Genomic DNA, 21,851 nt, shown 5'->3' on the forward strand with positions numbered 1-21,851 from the left:
TCCTCAGATCTTAGCCTCCTGAGTAGCTAGGATTACAGGCGTGAACCATCGGCTCAGGGCTCATTTAGCAACTTTTTTTTTTTTTTTTGGTCAGTTGTGGGGCCTGAACTCTGGGCCTGGGCACTGTCCCTCAGCTCTTCGGCTCATGGCTAGCACTCTACCACTTGAGCTACAGCACCACTTCTGGCTTTTCCTGCTTATGTGGTGCTGAGGAAGTGAACCCAGGGCCTCATGCATGCAATGCAAGCACTCTACTACTGAGCCACCTTCCCAGCCCCTCCAGCAACTCTTAATTCTCCTTCTTTCCGGAGTTTGACTACTCTACAGCTATACAAGTAGAACCAGCATTTATCTTTCAAAGGTTATTTGTTAGCTGGGTGTTAGCTGGGTGCCAGAGGCTCATGCCTTTAATCCTAGATATTTAAGAGGCTAAAATTTGAGGATCAAGGTTCAAAGCCAGCCTGGGCAGGAAAGGCCATGAGACTCTTATCTCCAATTAACCACCAGAAAACCAGAGTTGGTGCTGGAGCTCAAGTGGGAGGGTGCTTGCCTGGAGCTGAAGAGCTCAGGGACAGCGCCCAGGCCCAGATGCCAAGCCCCAGACCCAAAAAAAAAAAAAAAAGAAAAAAGGTTATTTGTTTTCTGGCTAGAGATCAGGGCCTCGTGCTCTCACACAGCTTTCACTCAGGGCTGTCACTCTACCACTGGGGCTCTTGGGATGACATTTTGCAAATTAACACAAGATATAATCTTAGACTTTTCTGTTTTGGTAAGCCTGGAACCAAGATCCTCAGATCTCAGCCTCCTGAGTAGCTAGGATTAAAATATAAGCCACTGGTGCCCAATTTTTCAATGGTCTTTTTTAAAAAAATTGTTTATTATGAAAATACCATACAGAGGAGTTACAATTACACGGTCACGATAATGAGCATATTTCTTATCAAGTATCGTTGCTTTCTCCTTTGTTTCCCCTTCCTATCCCTTCCCATATCCTTCCCCTTTCAATGGTCTTGAACAGGCTTCTTGCCTAAATTATAATCCAAATGTTCTTTTCTACCTTCTCTTCCACAGATCACTTATATTACTTCTCTAAGCAAAGGTTGTTTTTTGATTTTGTTTTTGCTGGTCCTGGTCATTGAACTCTGGGCCTGGGCAATGTCCCTAAGCTCCTTTTGCTCAAGGGCTAGGATGGCAGATGTGAGCCACCAGTGCCTAACAAAATTTTTTTTTGTGTGTGTGTGTACTGGACCTGGGGCTTGAAATCAGGGTCTGGACACTGTCCCTAAACTCCTTTTTATTTATTTGTCAGTTGTGGAGCTAGAACTCTGGGCTTGGGCGCTGTTCCTGAGCCATTTCCTGTTTCCTGGAGGTTAACTGGAGGTAAGAGTCTCACCGACTTTCCAACCCATGATGGCTTTGAACTGTGATCCTCAGATATCAGCCTCCTGAGTAGCTAGAATTACAGGTGTGAGCCACTGGTGCCTGGCTCGTAGCTCCTGTTGCTCAAGGCTAGCATTCTACCACTTGAGCTATAGCTCAGCTCATTTTCTAGTTTGTTTTCCTCTTCTTTTTTAAAATTTTATTATTTATTTATTTTGTTGGTCGTAGAGCCAGAACTTTGGGTCTGGGCACTGTCCCTCAGGTCTTCAGCAAGCCATAGCACTATTTCCGGCTTTTTCTGCTTATTTGGTGCTGAGGAATCGAACCCAGGGTCTCATGCATGCAAGGCAAGCACTCTACTACTGAGCCACCTTCTCAGCCCTCTTCTTTTTATTTGTATTGAGGTTTTGAACTCAGTCTTGCATTTGCTAGACAGGTGCTCTACCACTTGAGCCACATTATTTCCTGAATAGGGTCTTGCATTTCTGCCTAACCTAGCTTAGATCATGACCCTCCTATTTATGCTTCCCATGTAGCTGGTCTGGAATTAGCAACCTCTCTGTCTCAGCTTTCTTTTTCTTTTTTCTTTTTGCTGGTCATGGGCCCTGAACTCTGGGGTCTGGGCGCTGTCCCTCAACTCTTCAGCTCAAGGCTAGCACTCTACCACTGGAGCCACAGCGCCACTTCTGGCCTTTTCTGTTTATGTGGTGCTGAGGAATCAAACCCAGGGCCTCATGCTTGCAAGGCATGCACTCTACCGCTGAGCTACCTTCCCAGACCATCTCAGCTTTCTGAGTGCTTTGAATTACATGTGGGAACCCTAACACTTAGTACTGATTTTTTTTTTTTTTGGGTCCGGTCGTGGGGCCTGAACTCTGGACTTGGGCACTGTCCCTCAGCATTTCAGCTCAAGGCTAGCACTCTTACCACTTGAGCCACAGCGCCACTTCCGGCTTTTTTTTTCTGCTTATGTGGTGCTGAGGAATCGAACCCAGGGCCTTGAGCATGCAAGGCAAGCGCTCTACCACTGAGCCAACTTCCCAGCCCCTTGGTACTGGTTTTTTAAGTTCTTTTTTTTTTTTTTTTTGCTGGTCATGGGGCCTGAACTCTGGGCCTGCGTACTGTCCTTCAGCTCTTCAGCTCAAAGCTAGCACTCTACCACTGGCGCCACAGCACCACTTCCGGCTTTTTCTGCTTATGTGGTGCTGAGGAATCGAACCTAGGGCCTCATGCATGCGAGACAAGCACTCTACCACTGAGACACCTTCCCAGCTCGTGATTTTTTAAGTTTTTTTTTTTTTTTTTTGGGTCCGGTCGTGGGGCCTGAACTCTGGGCCTGGGCGCTGTCCCTCAGTTCTTCAGCTCAAGACTAGCACTCTACCACTTGAGCCAAAGCGCCACTTCCGGCTTTTGTCTTTTTGCTTATGTGGTGCTGAGGAATTGAACCCAGGGCCTCAGGCATGCAAGGCAAGCACTCTACCACTGAGCCACCTTCCCAGCCCCATTTTTTTTTTTAAGTTCTTGATTGGTGTTTTTTTCACCCATTTCTTATTTATTTATTTATTTTGTTGATTGTGGGGCCTGAACTCTGGACCTGGGCATTGCCCCTCAGCTCTTGAGCTCAAGGTGAGCGCTCTATCACTTCAGCCACAGCGCCATTTCTGGCTTTTTCTGCTCATGTGGTGTTAAGGAATCAAAACCAGGGCCACATGCATGCAAGGCAAGCGCTCTACCACTGAGCCACCTTCCCAGCCCCTCACCCTTTTCATTTTAAGAGTTGCATATATAACACAGGGAAACTTTGTTTAGTACATAGTGAATGCAGTTATGATTCCTCTCCTATAAAAAAAAGTGCTGAAGCCAGGAGCTGATGGCTTACATCTGTAATCTTAGCTATTCAGAAGGCTAAAATCTGAGGATTTCAGTTCAAAGCCAGTCCGGGCATGAAAGGCCCTGAGATTCATCTCTAAATAATAATACTAAGAGCCAGAAGTGGCACTGTGGCTCAAAGTGGCAGAGTGCTAGCCTTGAGCAAAAAAAGCTCAGGGATAGCACCCAAGCCCCGCGTTCAAGCCCTACAACTGGCCAAAAACCAAACAACAACCAAAAAAAAAAAAAAAAACCCTCAAAAGCTGAATCTCAGTGATGTATTCAAGCCCTACAACTGACCAAAAACCAAACAACAACCAAAAAAAAAACCAAAACCCTCAAAAGCTGAATCTCAGTGATGTCTTGTTTTAAGATAGGGTTATAATGCTTTAAGTGGTAATACAACTGATTGCATTTGTTTCTTACTTTTATCAGACCAAAACACAAAAGGAGAACTCTAGGGAAGAAGGAAACTCTTGGTAGACTACATTTTGATATTTTACTTAAGCAAAAAAAAAAAAAGAGAGAGAGATAAGCAAAGTAAAAGCCACTCTTACTAGCTTGTATGGTAGTATCGGTTTTCTAATGTACCTAGTTTTTTGTTTTTTTTTGTTGGCCAATCCTGGGGCTTGAACTCAGGGCCTGGGCACTATCCCTGAGCCTCTCTGTGCTCAAGTCTAGCACTCTATCACTTGAGCCATCATGATATTTCTGACCTTTTCTGTTTATGTAGTACTGAGGAATCGAACCCATGACATCATGCATGCTCTAAGCAAGCTCTCTAACATTAAGCCACATTCCCAGCCCTTAAGATGTAGGTTTTTTTTTTTTGGGTCCGGTCATGGGGCCTGAATTCTGGGCCTGGGCGCTGTCCCTCAGCTCTTCAGCTCAAGGCTAGCGCTCTACCACTTGAGCCACAGCGCCACTTCCAGCTTTTTCTGCTTATTTGGTGCTGAGGAATCGAACCCAGGGTCTCATGCATGCAAGGCAAGCACTCTACTACTGAGCCACCTTCTCAGCCCTCTTCTTTTTATTTGTATTGAGGTTTTGAACTCAGTCTTGCATTTGCTAGACAGGTGCTCTACCACTTGAGCCACAGCGCCACTTCTGGCTTTTTTCTTTTTGCTTATGTGGTGCTAAGGAATTGAACCCAGGGCCTCAGGCATGCAAGGCAAGCACTCTACCGCTGACTACCTTCCCAGACCATCTCAGCTTTCTGAGTGCTTTGAATTACATGTGGGAACCCTAACACTTAGATGTAGGTTTTTTTTTTTTGGGTCCGGTCATGGGGCCTGAATTCTGGGCCTGGGCGCTGTCCCTCAGCTCTTCAGCTCAAGGCTAGCGCTCTACCACTTGAGCCACAGCGCCACTTCCAGCTTTTTTCTTTTTGGTTATGTGGTGGTGAGGAATCGAACCCAGGGCCTCAAGCAAACCCAGGGCCTCTGGCATGCAAGGCAAGCGCTCTACCACTGAGCCACCTTCCCAGCCCTCAAGATGTAGTTTTAACAACTCTTACTGTGTTATGGACATTTTTCATATTGGTTTATGGAAGCATAGCATCTCCATCTATCCATCCATCCATCCTCTCTTAATAGACAGAATCTTGCCATAATCTTAATGCTTCAGCCTACTTTTATATTTTCTAAACAGACCCTTCCCTCCAAACTCACACAGTGGCTAGTTCACTCAGAGCCTCCTGATAGCGCATGTATTCACTCTGGCCAAAAACCTAGGGAAACAGAAAGAATAGTTAGTATCTCTCATTTCTGAAGCATCCCTTTAGGTCCTTGAGGGAAAAACTGGCTACCCCAGCTTACCCCAGTCCCATAGCGGGCTGTCTCATAGCCATCCAGCAGGGTATCAATGAGGGCCTTACGCACACCCTTAAAAGGAGTGGTAGTATTTCGCAGATCTAGCAAGTACGAGCGGAAATTCTTGCCCATTAAGGAACGTGGGTGACGGCCTTCAGCATAAAATGGAATATCTGAAAAGATAATAGTACAATGATACCCCTTCTCCTTTTTAGTCTTTTTTTTTAAATCTCTTTCTTTGTCAGTTTTTGGGCTTGAACTTAGGGCCTAGGTGCTATCTCTGAGCTCTTTTGCTCAAGATTAGTGCTCTACCACTTAATTGGAGATAAGAGTCTGACTTTCCTGCCCATGCTGGGTTTGAACCATGATCCTCAGTTCTCAGCCTCCTGAGTAGCGATAGCTAGGATTTTAGGTGTGAACCACTGGCACCAGCTCTCCTTTATTTTTTGGTCAGTCATGGGCCTTGAACTCAGGGCCTGGGTGCTGTCTTTGAGCTCTTTTACTCAAGGCTAGTCCTTTACCACTTTGAGCCACAGTTCCACTTCTGGTTTCCAGGGGGTTAATTAGAGATAAGAGTTTCACAGACTTTTCCTGCTTGGGCTGGCTTTGAACCGTGATCCTCAGATATCAGCCTCCTGAGTAACTAGGATTACAGGTATGAGCCACCGGCACCCAGCCTGGCTCTCCTTTAGTCTTTGTAGTTAATTTCCCAAAGTTAGACATATGCTTAATGAAATGTGAGATGAATTGGAGATAAATTCTAATATAATCAAGAGTGTAACTTGTGACCATGTAGTTATTAGGTGGTGGCAAAACAATTATAAGCTATACTCATGATACACAATGATGTCAACATCCTTTTTTTTTTTTTGGTTGGTTGTGAAGTTTGAAGTCTGGGCCTGGGTGTTGTCCCTCAGCTCTTCAGCTCAAGGCTAGCACTTTATCACTTGAGCCACAGCGCCAATTCTGGTTTTCTGAGTGGTTTATTGGAGATAAGCATCTCACACTTTCCTGCTTGGGCTGGCTTTGAACCTTGATCCTCAGATCTCAGCTTCCTGAGTAGCTACGATAAAAGGCGTGAGCCACCAGTGCCTGGCTCAACATCCTTTTTACAGTCCTACTTGCTCACTCGGGCTTTAAAATATAAAATGTTGTGGTAGAGATAGTGCTTATATGACAAATGGAAAGTGAAAAAAAATATCAAAGAACTATACATCTTGTCGGGCCTGGGACGGTGGTTCAGTGGTAGAGCGCTTGCCTTGCATTCATGAGGCCCTGGGTTCGATTCCTCAGCACCACATAAGCAGGAAAAAAAAGGCCGGAAGTGGTGCTGTGACTCAAGTGGTAGAGTGCTAGTCTTGAGCTGAAGAGCTGAGGGACAGCGCCCAGGCCCAGAGTTCAGGCCCTATGACCAGACCCTCCCCCCCCACCAAAAAAAAAGAACTATACATCTTGTGGTTTGTGGAATAATAGAGATGTTACCAGTCCTCAGTGCAAAAACAAGTAAATCAGGGGCTGGGAAGGTGGCTCAGTGGTAGAGTGCTTGCCTAGCATGCCTGAGGCCCTGGGTTCAATTCCTCAGCACCACATAAGCAAAAAGAAAAAAGCTGGAAGTTGAGCTGTGGCTCAAGAGGTAGAGCACTAGCCTTGAGTTGAAGATCTGAGGGACAGCGCCCAGGCCCAGAGTTCAGGCCCCATGACTGGACCCCCCCCCCAAAAAAAAGTAAATCACTCTCTAACTCACAAAACTAAAGGTGTATCAGGAAAATAACTTTGCTGCGTACCAAAGGCTCATGCTCCAGTTTTGACTACTTTAGAGGCTAAGATCTGGGGAAATCTCAGTCCATAGACAGCCCAGAGAGACAAGTTCAAGACACTCTTCAATTAACCAGCAAAAAGCCAGAGTGGAGAAAGTAGATTGCCAACCAGGAGCAAAAAAACGAAGTGTGAATCCAGGTGTTCAAGCCCAGTACTGGCACAAATGGGGGGAAAATGTTAAAAACAAAAATAAGCTGGATGCTAGTGGCTTACACCTATAATTCTAGCTACTAAAGGAAGCTGAGATGAGGATCTCAATTTGAATCCAGCCCAGGTAGGTAAGTCCATGAGACTCTTTATCCCCACTCAAAAGCCAGATAGGGAGAAGTGGCTTGAGTGGCAGAGTCCTAGCTCAGGGACAATGCACAGGCCGAGTTCAAGCCCGAGGACCAGCACACATGCACATACACAAAACACACACAAAAAATTCCAAGAAACAAAGGTCAGATTTGGGTACATTAAAAAACTCATCTAAAAAAAAAGCAAAACCAAAAAAGTTATCAAAAACAAAAGCCAGACTCTCTGGAGAAGAAATAACCTGCTTATATGTTTTCCTGTAAAAAAGAAACTAGTGGGGCTGGGAAGGTGGCTCAGTGGTAGAGCGCTTGATTGTATGTGTGAGGCCCTCAGTTCGATTCCTCAGCACCACATAAGCAAAAAGAAAAAAGCCGGAAGTGGCGCTGTGGCTTAAGTGGTAGAGCGCTAGCCTTGAGCTGAAGAGCTGAGGGACAGCGCCCAGGCCCAGAGTTCAGGCTCCACGATCGGACCCCCAAAAAAACAAAAAACAAAAAGGAAACTAGTAGTCTTAAAACTCTAGGAAATTCCTAGCAGCCAGGGAAGTGAAGAAGACAATTCTTAACATATAAAATGTGTTCATAACTCTTCTTCCCAAGTGATTTTTCCCCCTTTTTGGGAAAAAATGGATTTATCAGCTAGCCCTTACCAGACGCACGGATTGCATCCAGAGCTTTCATCCTGTATAGATAGTTGTAGCAACCTGTTGAGAGGAAAGACTCATCATCACCGTGAAAAGATCCCCCAAATTAGGTTGAACATTGGTGACTCATGCCTATAATCCTAGCTACTCAAGAGGCTGAGATCTGAGAATTTTTTTTTTCATGGCTGGAAGCCAACCTGGGCAGTAAAGTCCATGCCACTCTTATCTATAACCACTAAAAAGCAAGAAGTGGAGCTGTGGCTCAAAGTGGTAGAGCACTAGACTTGGAGCATCAAAGCTCTGGTACAGTGCCCAGGTCCTGAATTTAAGCCCCAAGAGCCTGATATACATGTGTGCTAGTGTGTGTGCGTGTGCTCACATGCACTTGTACGCGCACACACACTCGTGAGCCCGTGCATACACACACACCCCAAACTGTAGAGGGCCAAATAAACTGTCCCCCTGCATCTGGCATATATTCAATAACTGAGCAATAATTGAGGTTTCTCTCAGGGACTCATCCCTGTAGCATCCTCCACTTTGCCACCTACTTTGATTTCCCTGGGTTTCCAGTTGTAGCAGTCTTGCATCATCATCTGCAAGGAGCTGGGGTTCATACTTGATATCCTGAACCCTAGAAAGTCGAATATCAATCTCTTCTTTCAGGTCCTGCACATGTAGATAGATAAAAGAAAACACAATCACTAACCCTATACTGGTTTCCACCAATCTAGAAATAGGACAGAGCATGTAAACAACTAAGATAAACAAAGAAAGTACTTGTAAAGCTAGTGAAATTGCTAGGTTAAAAAAGAAAAGAAGAGAAAAGAAAAGAAAATAGCCGGGTGCCTGTAGTCCTAGCTACTCAGGAGGCTGAGATTTGGGGATTACAGTTTGAAGCCAGCTCATGCAGTAAAATCCATTAGACTGTTACCTTCAATAAACTACTAAGGAAAAGTTGGAAGTGGTGCTGTGGCTTAAGTGGTAGAGCACCAACCTTGAGGAAAAGAAGCTCACGGACAGGCACTGAGTTCAAGCCCCATGACTACCACCAAAAAAAAAAGAAAGAAAGAAAAGAAAAAAAAAAAAAAGAAAAAATCCTGACTCTATCTCCTAGGTCCTAGGATTACAATTGTGCACAACTATGCCTGGGTAACAATATTTTTGCTTTTAAGTTGGATTTAAAAGAACCTTTTTTTTTTTGATTGGCCATGGGGCTTGAACTTTGGGCCTGGGTGCTATCGCTGAGCTCTTCAGCTCAAGGTGAGCACTTTACCACTTGAGCTACAGCTACAGCACTACTTCCTTGAGCTACAGAACTACTTCCAGTTTTCTGGTGGTTAATTTGAGATAAGAGTCTCCTAGCTATTCAGGAGGCTGAAATCTGAGGATGGAGGTTCAAAGCCAGCCCAGGCAGGAAAGTCTGTGAGATTCTTATCTCCAATAAACCACCAGAAAACCGGAAGTGGCGCTGTAGTTTGAGTGGTAGAGCGCTAGCCTTGAGCTAAAGTGCTGAGGACAGCACTCAGGCCCAGAGTTCAAGCCCCACGATCAACCAAAAAAAAAAGAGTTTCACAGACTTTCCTGCCTGGGCTGGCTTTGAACCTTGATCCTCAGATCTCAGCCACCTGAGTAGTTAGGATTACAGGCGTGAGCCACCTGGCTTAGTTGTACATATATTCTAACTCAGGAAGTTCTTTATAATATGTAATCAAGATTCTTCTAAGCTGGGTGTGCCGGTGGCTCATGCCTTTAATTCTAGCTACTCAGGAAGCTGAGATCTGAGGATCACGGTTCAAAGCCAGCCCAGAATAAACCACTCAGAAAACCGGAAGTGGCGCTCTGACTCAATGGTAGAGCTCTATCCTTGAACAGAAGACCTCAGGGACAGTGCCCAGGCTCAGAGTTCAAGCCCCATGACCACCACCACCACCACCAAGAAAAAAAAAAAAGAAAGAAAATATGGATAATTACAAGCAATAATCTAGGCTGTATAGAATGTCCACCTGGCAAGCACAAGATACTAAGTTCAAATCCCAGTAACACACCAACATACAGATACAGAAAAAGCAAAAAAAAAGAAGCTATAATCTAAAAATCTGTGAGGAAAAGGAAGCCTATATAGTGTGTGTGTGTGTGTGTGTGTAAGCTGGTTGCTCACTCCAGTAATCCTACTCAGAAGGCTGAGATCTGGAGGACCGTGGTTTGTAGCCTGCCCGGGCAGAAAAGAATGTGAGATTCCAACTCCAAAAGAACCAGCAAAAAGCAGGGTTGGAAGTGTGGCTCAAATGGTAGAACACTAAGTAAGTTAAGCAAGTGTGAGGCCTACAGTCCAAGGATTGGCACTACCACACACACAGAAAAAAAATTTGGGAATTATGCCACCCAGCAGACCACAGGATTGCAAGAAGTCATATTAACAAAAATTAAAACAGGATTAGAAGTTTAGTTCAAGTGGTAGAGTACATGTGTAGTAAGTGTAAGGCCCTGGGTTCAATGTCTAGTATAAAGTGTCCTATTAACTTTTTGCTGGTCTTGGGGATTGAACTGTGGGCCTGGGTACTGTCCCTAAGGTCCTTTTGCTCAAGGCTAGCACTCTACCACTTGAGCTACAGCTCTACTTCCTGCTTTTTCTGTGCTTAATTGGAGATAGAGATTTTCCTGCCTAGGCTGGCTTTGAACTGTGATTCTCAGATCTCAGCCTCCTAAACAGCTAGGATTACAGATGTGAGCTACCAATGCCCAGCTCCTTATTGATTTTTTTTCCCTGCCAGTCCTGGGGCTCGAAGTCTGGGCATGGGCACTGTCCTTGAGCTTCTTTTGCTCAAGGCTAGCACTCTACCACTTGAACCACAGCGCCACTTCTGGCCTTTTCTGTGTATGTGGTACTGAGGAATCGAACTCAAGGCTTCATGCATGCAAGGCCAGGACTCTCCCACTGAGCTACCTTCCCAGCCTCCTTCCTTACTGATATCTTAAGAAATTAAAATAGGGCTGGGAAGGTGGCTCAGTGGGAGAGTGCTTGCCTCAATGCATGAGGAACTGGGTTCCATTTCTCAGCACCACATAAGCAGAAAAAGCTGGAATGGCGCTGTTGCTCTGTTGGTAGGATACTAGCCTTGGGCTTAAGAGCTGAGGGCCAGCGTCCAGGCCCAGAGTTCAGGTCCCATGACTGATTTAAAAAAAAAAAAGAAAGAAATTAAAATACATTTAATATTTGAAATTGGTCATTCCTATGTATAGTGTAACATTTTAAAAGTACTAAATGTTTTACTAATCAATTGTCCAGAAGCAACCATTATTATTACTTTCATATCTATCTCACATAGGAAGGTTGCCAGAGCCTCAGGAGATAAGAAAACCTTGTTTTTTGCAGTATAAGGGATTGAAATTAAAGCCTTACACATGCCAAGCAAGCACTCTTTCACCTGAGCCATGGGCCCAACCCTTGTAACACTTTTAACTTCCAATGTGAACTATATCACATACAGAATATAGACAATGTGCACATTTAAAAGTTGCTTTTTGCTGGGTGCTAGGGGCTTACACCTACTCAGGAGGCTGAGATCTGAGGATTGCAGTTCAAAGCCAGCTGGGCAGGAAAGTCCCTGAGACTCTTTAACTACAATGAACCACCAGAAAATCAGAAGTGGCACTGTGGCTCAAGTGGTAGAGCGCTAGCCTTGAACTGAAGAGCTCAGGGATAGCACCCAGGCCTAGAGTTCAAGCCCACAAACCAACAGCAACAAAAAAAGGTTGGGGGGGGGCACTGTCCCTTAGCTTTTTTGCTTAAGGCTTACACTCTACCACTTGAATGATACCTCTACTTTGAGTTTTTAGTGGTTAACTGGAGATAAGGCTTCAGGGACTTTCATGCCTAGGCTGGCTTGAAACTGTGATCCTCAGACCTCAGTCTCCTAAGTAGATTAGTTTTCAGCCACTGAGGTCCAGCACATTTTTAAAAATTATAAAGTTGAACCAATTTAGTTTAGGTAACAGAACTTTATCAGTGACATTCTATGTGCCTTCCCAACTGAATGCCCATTACCATCCACCTGAATGTCAATAGTCCTCTTACTCTACTGTTTTACCATGTGTCACACTGAATGGAAAATTTCTCTGCAACTGACTTTTTACTTTTTGTTGTGCTGGAGATCAGTGTTTCATACATGTTAGGCAAGTGCCCTATCACTAAGCTATACACAGCTATTTAAAAACAAACTTTTTATACAATAAAATGCATGAGTTTTGAGGAATATACTCATTTGACCAGCATCTCAGTTAAATAAATAGTATTTCATTTAAATGTCTTCTTACACTGTAAGTCATATCCCCACTTCTAGTTTCAGGCAACATGATATAACACTTCTACAGCTCTATGTTCTGAAATTTCATATAAAGATAATGGAATGATATGGCATCTACTGTATTGTAAATGAACTTTTGGCTTTTTTCACTTGGCATATTATTGAGGTGTCTTTGTAATTTACTTTTCCATTCACTTATAAGACACTTTAGTGGGGCTGGGAAGTTGGCTCAGTGGTTGAGCGCTTGCCTTGCATGCCTGAGGCCCTGGGTTCGATTCCTCAGCACCACATAAGCAAAAAGCCGGAAGTGGTGCTGTGGCTCAGGTGGTAGAGGGCTCGCCCTGAGCTGAATAGCTGAGGGACAGCGAGCACCCAGGCCCAGAGTTCAGGCCCCACAACCGGACACCCCCCCCCAAAAAAAAAAAGACACTTTAGTAACTTACTTTTTTTGTGTATGTACCAATCCTGGAGCTTGAACTCAAGGGCCTAGGTGTAGCACTCTACCACTTGAACCACAGGTCCATTCCAAGTTTTAGGAAGTTTATCGAAGATAAAGTTTCTCGGGGCTGGGAAGGTGGCTCAGTGGTAAAGTGCTTGCCTTGCATGCATGAGGCCCTGGGTTCGATTCCTCAGCACCCCATAAACAGAAAAAGCCGGAAGTGGTGCTTAGCTCAAGTGGTAGAGTGCCAGCCTTGAGCTGAAGAGCTGAGGGACAGTGCGCAGGCCCAGAGTTCAGGCCCAACACCCGACAAAAAGATAAAGAGTTTCTTATGGACTTTCCTGCCAGAGCTGGATCCTCAGATCACATCCTCCTTGAATAGTTAGAATCACAAGCATGAGCTACCACTTTTTCACCCAAAAATGTTTGGAGACTCATTTGTATTCATATATTTACCTTCACATAATATCCCAGAATATAAACATATTACTATATGCCTATTTTAAGTTATCATTATTTAAAATATTATTTTATTATTAAGGTGTTATACAGATGGATAACTGCTTCATAGCTTCATAAGTCAGGTAATGAGTACGTTCTTTTTTTCGGTTGGTAGTGGGGTTTGAACTCTGGATCTGGGGGCTGTCCCTCAGCTCTTCAGCTCAAGGCTAGTGCTCTACCACTTGAGCCACAGCGCCACTTCTGGCTTTTTTTTTTGCTTATGTGGTGCTGGGGAATTGAACCCAGGGCCTCATGCATGCAAGGCAAGCACTGTATCACTGAACCACCTTCCCAGCCCTATGCATGAGACTCTTATCTCGAATAAACTGCCAGAAGACTGGAAGTGGCACTGTGGCTCAAAGTGGTAGAACTCTAGCCATGATTGAAGAGCTGAGGGAGAGGCAATGCCCAGGCCCAGAGTTCAAGCCCCATAAGTGGGGGTGGGGGAGAAAAAGAAAGATTCTCATGGGACTTTCAATCCAGGCTTGCTTTGAACTGTGATCTTCAGATCTCAGCCTCCTGAGTAGCTAAGATTACAGGAATGAGCCACCAGCACCCAGGGACCTTTGCTTTTTATACCATACACGACACTATGAATATTTTTACATGTTTTCACACTAATTAGAAGCAAAAAAAAAGTACAACTTACTACATATTTTCCCTATGGTAGGAGCGGAGCTAGCAACACTGCTATGAATACTTTTTATTTTTTATTGTGAAAATACTGTATAGAGGGGTTACAATTACATGGGCAATTATTTCCCCTCCCCATCCTCCCCCTGCCCCCCTTGAATATTTTTATTACTTATAAACAAAACTTATATACTGCTGGGACATGGATTAGATACATATATATAATATTAGTACATAGTGCCCAATTATATTATTGTAAAGTGGTTATATCAATTCATTTTTTTGCCTGTCCTGGGGCTTGGACTCAGGGTCCAAAAATGTCTCTGACCTTCGTTTGCTCAAGGCTAGCACTCTACCACTTGAACCACAGTGCCACTTCTGGCCTTTTCTGTTTATGTGATACCGAGGAATCAAACCCAGGGCTTCATGCATGCTTTGCAAATATTCTACCACTATACCACTATGCCACATTTCAGCCCTCAACTTATTATCTTTTTTTTTGGTTGGTCATGGGGCTTGAACTCTGGGCTTGGGCGCTGTCCCTGCACTCTTCAGCTCAAGGCAAGCACTCTACCACTTGAGCCACAGCGCCACTTCCGGTTTTCTAGTGGTTTATTAGAGATAAGAGTCTCACAGACTTTCCTGCCCGGGCTGGCTTTGAACGGAGATCTTCAGATTTCAGCCTCCTGAGTACCTAGGATTACAGGTGTGAGCCACCAGCGCCCGGCTTCAACTTATTCTTTTATTAGTAATAGGTAAGAATTTAGATGACAAATGTTAATCTCATATAGTTTAGAAGTGACTTAAATACCCAGTTTTCCTAGCTTATGATATGCTGGATCTTGGGCCCTACATTCTTTTTGTGAAGCAAGTGGTGGAGAGAGCACTATTGAAGTTTCAGGCCATGACATTTTTGAGACTTTATATTTAGGGGGGTGCTAAAATTACTGCCCCAGGAGTTGAGAGACTTAGTACTCCATTAATATACTTTTCACTTACCATGTTACTGAATACATGCTATGTTTTGCCTTAGCTTTAAATTGTTGAGCAACAATGGCATGATGCTTTTATATATATTTTTGTGGTGGTAATGAGGCTTGAACTCAGGGTCTCACTTTTTTTTGTTTTTTTTTGTTGCCAGTCCTGGGGCTTGAACTCAGGACCTGGGCACTGTCCATGAGCCTCTTTGTGCTCAAGGCTAGCACTTTTATCCCTTGAGCCACTGCACCACTTCTGGCTTTTTTTTGGTAGTTTATTGGAGATAAGGCTCTCACAGAGGCTTTTTTGCCAGGGCTGGCTTCAAACTGTGATCCTCAGATCTTAGCCTCTTGAGTAGTTAGGATTCCAGGTGTGCGCCACCGGCACCCGGCAATACAATTTTTTTTTGTTGTTGTTGGTCCTTCAGCTCTTCAAATCAAGGCTAGTGCTCTACTATTTGAGTCAAAGTGCCACTTCCAGCTTTTTCTGCTTATGTGGTGCTGAGGAATCAAACCCAGGGCCTCATACATGTGAGGTAAGCACTCTCCCTCTGAGCTACTCTCCCAGCCCCAATACAATTATTTAAAAAATAATAAATAACTATTCTGTTTAAGCTCCGATCTAAAGAATGAATTAGCTGGGTAAGTGGATACCATTCTAAGTCACAGTAATAGCATATGCAAAGGTCTGAAATTCAACCAATGGAGCTGGATCTCAGTAATTGGGAAGATCTCGTATAAAAGAAGTTGGTAAAGCCAGCAAATGCCTATTACTGAGAAGACTAAAGCTATATGAGCATAGTAGTAAGATATCAAGAGTTCTGATTTAGATGTTAGGTTTGGGATTTCTATTAGAAAACTAAGTTGGAACTAGGCTTAGTGGCTCATGTCTGTAACTTGAGGAAGAGAGAAATCTGGAAGATTAAAGTCAAGGCTAGCTTAGGCAAAAAGTTAGACCCTATTTCAATCAATAAGCTGGGCATGGTGGTTCCGATACATATTCCCAGCTATGTAAGCATATGTAGGTAAGAGGATCTCAGTTTCAAGCTAACTCTGGGCAAAAACATATGAAATCCTACCTGAAAAATAAAACAGATTGGGGGTGGGAAGGTGGCTCAGTGGTACAGCGCTTGCCTTGCATGCATGAGGCCCTGGGTTCCATTCCTCAGCACCACATAAGCAGAAAAAGCCCGAAGTGGTGCTGTGGCTCAAGTGGTAGAGCGCTAGCCTTGAGCTGAAGAGCTGAGGGACAGCTCCCAGGCCCAGAGTTCAGGCCCCACGACCTGACCCTCCTCCCCCCCCCCAAAAATAAAACAGCTTGGCACTGGTGGTGGATACCTGTAATACTAGCTACTCAGTAGGCTGAGATATGATCATGGGTTGAAGCCAGCCCAGACAGGAAAGTCAGCCATTCTCTTATCTCCTCCAGTTAACCAGTAAAAACGCTGAAAGTACAGCTCTGACCTAAGTGGTAGAGTGCTAGCCTTGATCTTTAAATAAAGCTCAGGGACAGCATTCAGTCCCTGAGTTCAAGCTCCAGGACTGTAATTTTTTTTTCTGTTGAAGAAAAAAGGGACTGGGGGCTAGGAAGGTGGCTCAGTGGTAGATTGCTTGCCTTGCATGCATGAGGCCCTGGGTTTGATTCCTCAGCACCACATAAGAAGAAAAAGCCAGAAGTAGTGCTGTGGGTCAAGTGGTAAAGCGCTAGCCTTGAGCTAAAGAGCTGAGGGACAGTGCCCAGGACCAGAGTTCAGGCCCATGACTGACCAAAAACAAAAAAAAAGGAGTGGGTGGTTGGCCACAGGTAGCTCACTTTTGTAATCCTAAGTACACAGAAGGCTGAGATCTGAGTTCAGATCTCAGGCTGAGTGCTGCAGTTCAAAAGATTTGTAATCACCAATTAAACACTAAAAAATCTCAAAGTGGGGGGCTGGGAAGGTGGCTCAGTGGTAGAGTGCTTGCCTTGCATGCATGAGGCCCTGGGTTCGATTCCTCAGCCCCACATAAGCAAAAAAAGAAAAAAGCCGGAAGTGGCGCTGTGGCTCAAGTTGTAGAGTGCTAGCCTTGAGCTGAAGAGCTGATGGACAGCACCCAGTCCCAGAGTTCAGGCCCCACGACTAGACCCCCCCAAAAAAAATCTGGAAGTGGAGCTTAAGTGATAGAGTATTAGCCTTGAGCAAAACAAAACTAAATCCAAAAACAACTCAGGGACAGTTCCCAGGCTCTGAGTTCATGCTTTAGTACTGGTACAAAAAAACAAAAAACAGGCTGTATGGCTCTAAGTGTTAAGTAGGCCCAGCAAAAACAAGCCTTTAGAACCTCAATATCTCCCCTATCCCAAAAAAATATCTAAGTGGAAATATCAGGGAGGGCAGTTGGCTATATACGTATAAAATTCAGGAAAAGAGAGGTTTGGGGTACACACGAAATTTCATCCTCCTTAAAACCAAAGGAAGCAAACAATCACCTAAGGAGAGAATGTAAACAAAATCTGAGTGTCAGTAATCCTAGCTACTCTGGGGGCTGGGATCTAAGGATCACAGTTCAAAGCCAGCAGGCAGAAAAGTCAGAGAGACTTTAATCTCCAATTAATCACCAGAGAACCAGAAGTGGAGTGGAGTTGTGACTGAAAGTGGTGAGAGTACTAGCCTTCAACAAAAAAGCTCAGAGATAGAACCTGGGCCCGAGTACAAGCCCTGCCACTGGCAAAAAAAAATTAAATTAAATTAAGAATAAAAATTTTAAAAAATTCTGCAAAGCCAACCCATCTTACGGCTCTGGTTGCCAACTGTAATCTCAACACCATCCAAAAACAAAGCAAGCAAGTAACACTAAGTAACAGGAATTGTGAAACATTCTACAGCAGGGGTGATAACTTCAAGCCTCTCATTCTGCAAATGCAAAATCCTAAATTCTTGCTAAACTACTTTCTGGACCATATTGTGAACCAAATGAGACAAGGACCAGAAGCTTAACAGTTTATGTTCATGTTAAGTAAAAGAAGGCACTTGAAAACACGTAAATTAATCATCTTTAAAAATCTGGGAAGGATCTCATTTCTTGTCCCTAAAAGCTTGGAAGAAGGTTATTTTTGCCTGAAGGACCTACCTTGGGAGCATTGTGTCCCACAGGGACATGAGGTCCCCTTCTAGATTTCATTGCAAAGCGCATGATTTGCCTCTTCACAAAAATAAATAGCAGTACAAATACCTGTCAAAAAAAAGATAAGAAATCTGTAATAGATTTTTTTTTGGTAGCATGCGTTCATTCAAAATCCCCAGATTTAGGTACTCAAGGTTGGATGCTGGGGGCAAAACGTCAAGGATGGGGGTAGATCTCGGGAAACTAGGAGCGAGGAGGCGTGGGTTAGCGCCCTGGAACTTAGAAGGGTTCTCAGAAAGGGGCGGGTCTGGGGCTGTGCCTTAGCTCCCAGGTACCCCAGGGATAAGAATCAAAAGCCCAGGTGAGTGGATGAATGAAGTCAGGGAGTGACTCAAGGGTCTGGATTGGGTCAGACTTCAGGAATAGGGCGGGGGTTCTTCTCACCAGGCTCCCGTAGGCCATCACGAGCACGACATTCACCCCGGACAACCAGTTACTGCCGGACGCCATGGCCTCCCTCCCCGCGCAGAACTCGGGTTTTCCTGCTGCCCTGATTCGTTAGCCCAGACTGAGGCGAAGCCACGATGCCCAGGTTCCTTGCAGCTCCCCGGCCATTTCTTTAGGGGGGTAGCCTGAGCCAGACCCAGCCTGAAAACATGGCGGATGGGGTGGGGGGGTGGGGAGACGGTCTAGGAAAGTAGAACGACGCCTTCCCGCTTCCCCAGACACGTGACTCAGGCAAAGCAGTGGCACCTGGGAGCGGAGATGCGGAACTTCGCCAGCAAGAGGAAGCAGAGGCCACCAGTGCGTCACGTGGTGGAGGTGGTGGAGGTGGGGCTGCCGTGGAGGGGGCGGGGCTGACGCTTAAGTGCGGTGTTTCGTGGCGTGGCGGCGCGCGCACGCCGGCGTGCGCGTCCCTTTTCTCATCACGTGCTGGGGGACGCAGGAAGGCAAGTGGGAGGGGGAAGGCGCGAGAGCGAGCGCGAGAGGGAAAAGGAGAGAGGGGGTGGGGAGGAGGGAATCTTATATCACGTGACTAGGGGCGGCGCGGCCCGGGGTGTCAGTGTGGAGGAGACTGAGGTAAAGTTGGGAGCGCAGCGGCGTTGGCGGCGGCGGCGGCGGCGGCAGCGGCAGCGCGGCGGGGCCGGGTATTGTCCGCGGCCCCTTTAAATCCGCGATTCCCCCCCCTTTTACCCTCCCTCTCTCCCTTATCCCCGCCGTATCACCCTCTCTCGGTAGGGGCCCCACCGCTCCGTGTTTCCCCACTGTACACCCCCCCTCTTGTAGTTATGCGAGCCCTGGCGCCCCCACCTCTAGTCGGTCGCAGGAGGTTTTGTTTATGGTTGGGTTCGCGGCCTACTGGGCCGCGCCAGAGCCGGGGCCTCGATTTGGGAGCGTGGCCGGGGCGGGGCTTGGGACAGCCGGCGGGGGGGGGGGCATGCGGCTAGAGTCTGAAGGAGGAGAGCGAGAAAGAGCGCGAGCGAGTGAGGCCTGGGCCTTGCCTGAGGTAGGGCTATCTCCACCATGGCCGGTGCCTGTGGAGGAGAGGGCCTCCTCCCTTTCCAGCCCTCTGCAGGCCTCTTCTGATCCGGATCCGGCCTGGTTGGAGGTGGCGGAGTGTGGGGGGGGGGCGGTGGGAGAGGGAGGAAAGGCGATGGGGTGGAGCTGCCCCAAACTCCCCCATGTGGCCCTCAATTTGGAGTGCGGAGGATTAATTTGTTCCGGGTGGGAGGTGGAGAGGCGATTGGCTCGGTGGGCTCCTGATGTGGCGCGGTGGGGGGGGGCAGGGAGGTGAGCCTCCCATCCTCCGCGCGTGGGCTTGCGTCCCCTCTTCGCTCCCAACCTCTTTGTCAGCTCTTCTTGTTACCCTTCCGTTTTTCTTACCCACCCGGCTCTTGTTATATATTTTTTGCTGCTGTCTTTAGCTTCTTGTTATCTATAGTGTAGTTTGGGGTGCCATAAACAATTATGTTTTGAGGAGGCCGGGCATGGAGGCTCCCCTTAAGGTGTATTACGCCTAAGAGACGTCACTAGATTACTGGGGTATTTGTTCACTGTTGTCATAATGGGACAAGAATTCCAAATTTCTTCAAACCTTACCTTGAGGACAGATCATAAATTGCCTTACAAACTGATGTCACACACGGGCGACTGCTCCTTTTCCACTATTCTTGAAATGTAGCCACCGCTAGTGTAGGATGTGGTGGAAAGAGAAACATCACAATATCGCGTTTTTGTTATTGTTAACGGTTTGCCTTTGAGCCTCCGTGATTATTAGAGAAATCCTTTTTTGGGGGGGCGGTCTCCACTTTTCCTTCCTCATGTCCTGCTTTGAGGATACCTGGTGTTAATTGCTGGTGGTATTGGGAGTTGATGACAGCCAGCATTTCTAAAGAATTAAAACATTTGCCTCTATATGGGTTGATAAACTGCTTTGACGTCTTATATCCATTGTCTTTAGACTATATACCCAAGATTGTTTCTGTTGTGAATGGGAAGTATTGCTGGCATGTAAAATAATGGCAAAAGACCAAAAAATGTACTGTTTTTCATTTTTAAGGCCCCTCCTTGCTAATTGGGTCCTAACTGGGAAAGCCTCTTACTGGACTCAAGGTGGTGGGGAAGGGGACATGGAGGTCATTCCAACAAAGCTACTAGGGAAGTTAGTTGGCTCTGTTAGAGGTAGCAAACAGTCCAGCTTCAGCTTCTCAATTGTTTCTCAAATTAGATTGTGAGCTCCCCGAGGGCAGTAACCCAGTCATACTTTTGTATTTCCTGAAGCATTGGGCATTATAGTAAATACTCAATAAATATTTGTTATCTATTTTTTTCAGTAAAATTTCTCTGGCTATTTTTTAAGTAGCTGGTTTTCAAGAGCATTTTGTTGAATCTTGAATTTGTTCCTTGGTCTCCATTTAAGTATTATTTTTCAAGAAAGAGTAACAAGAGTCCCCATCTGTAGGATGATAAACTCTGTATTTGTCTCTGCTTGTTACTAAAAAGTAACGAATTTTGTATCTACAAGTGATCTATTCTAGATCACTTTTAGACCTGTTGCTAGGTGTTTTATTATCTAGGTAGTAAAATTCTCTGTCACACATTTTAAAGCATTTGTACTGGAAAATGAAGTTAATATAGCAAAGGAGTCAGGCTGGTTTTTTTCCTCTTGGTTAAGATGTTTTTCTGTCATACTGACTGGAAAATCATATTTGACTGGGAAAGTATGTGCAATGACTGACAGCTAATTCCATAGCTTGCTTATATCTGTGCTATAGCTTATTTTAAAAAATTATATGTAATGTAGAAATCAGTATTGTTAAGCTGGGGGTGGAAAATTTGGGAATGACTAATCTGTATTAGAAACTATTTTACAGTTTTAAAACTGGGTGGCCAGATGCTGGTGGCTCATGCCTGTAATCCTCGTTACTCAGGAGGCTGAAATCTGAGGATTGCAGTTCAAAGCCAGCCTGGGCAGGAAAATTCATTAACCACCAAGTTTCTGGAAGTAAAGTTGTGGCTCAAGTGCTAGAGTGCTAGCCTTGAGCAAGAAAGCTCAAGGACAGTGCCCAGGCTCTGAGTTCAAGCTCCAGGACTGGCACACACACACAAATACCCAAGAACAAGAAACTTTTCCTTTAGTCTTAACTTGATTTTCTTTTCCTTTTGTTGGTTTGTGTTTATGGAGTACTTGGTTAAACACTTAAGAAAAATTAAGTATAACATTTTAAGATGCCTGACTGCTTTGTAGCAAATACCACTCCACAAGTCTTCTAGTCCTGTACTAGCTCAACGTATTTGCAGGCCTTTGTGTGTACATATATATAGAAGGAGAGATAATGGGAAAAATAGTACTAGCTGGTCCTTGAAAACTCACATCTGTTATGCAACTCAGGAGGCTGAGATCTGAGAATTGTGGTTCAAAGCCAGTCTGGGCAGCAAAGTCCTTGAGACTCAATTCCAGTTAACTGCCAGAAAACCGGAAGTGGAGCTGTGGCTCAAAGTGGTAGAACTAGCCTTGAATGGAAGAGGTCAGGGACAGTGACTAATTTCAAACCCCATGACCAAAACAAAACACTA

General features: G+C 45.2%; 2 protein-coding genes across 3 annotated transcripts in view; one reads left to right on the forward strand and one right to left on the reverse strand.

Moving 5' to 3' along the window:
• Positions 1-18,435, reverse strand: part of LOC105984773 (chromosome unknown open reading frame, human C1orf43) — a 22,233-nt gene extending 3,798 nt beyond the window's left edge. The window contains exons 1-6 of one of the 2 annotated variants that reach the window (XM_013015044.1): positions 18,219-18,435; positions 17,781-17,882; positions 8,367-8,484; positions 7,822-7,875; positions 5,067-5,233; positions 4,920-4,978 (exon numbers count right to left, since the gene is read on the reverse strand). In XM_013015044.1, the coding sequence (XP_012870498.1) occupies positions 4,920-4,978; positions 5,067-5,233; positions 7,822-7,875; positions 8,367-8,484; positions 17,781-17,882; positions 18,219-18,284 (566 nt within the window). In that variant the 5' untranslated portion in view covers positions 18,285-18,435. The remainder of the gene's footprint in view (positions 1-4,919; positions 4,979-5,066; positions 5,234-7,821; positions 7,876-8,366; positions 8,485-17,780; positions 17,883-18,218) is intronic. The other variant, XM_013015046.1, reaches the window with a different exon arrangement.
• A 408-nt stretch (positions 18,436-18,843) lies between these two features.
• The window catches only part of Ubap2l (ubiquitin associated protein 2-like), a 68,917-nt gene continuing 65,909 nt past the window's right edge, over positions 18,844-21,851 (forward strand). The window contains exon 1 of the mRNA XM_013015029.1: positions 18,844-18,922. The gene's annotated coding sequence lies outside the window, so the exon portion shown is untranslated. The remainder of the gene's footprint in view (positions 18,923-21,851) is intronic.

This window comes from Dipodomys ordii, unplaced genomic scaffold (genome assembly GCF_000151885.1).
Source record: "Dipodomys ordii isolate 6190 unplaced genomic scaffold, Dord_2.0 Scaffold26, whole genome shotgun sequence".
Taxonomy (NCBI): Eukaryota; Metazoa; Chordata; class Mammalia; order Rodentia; family Heteromyidae; genus Dipodomys; species Dipodomys ordii.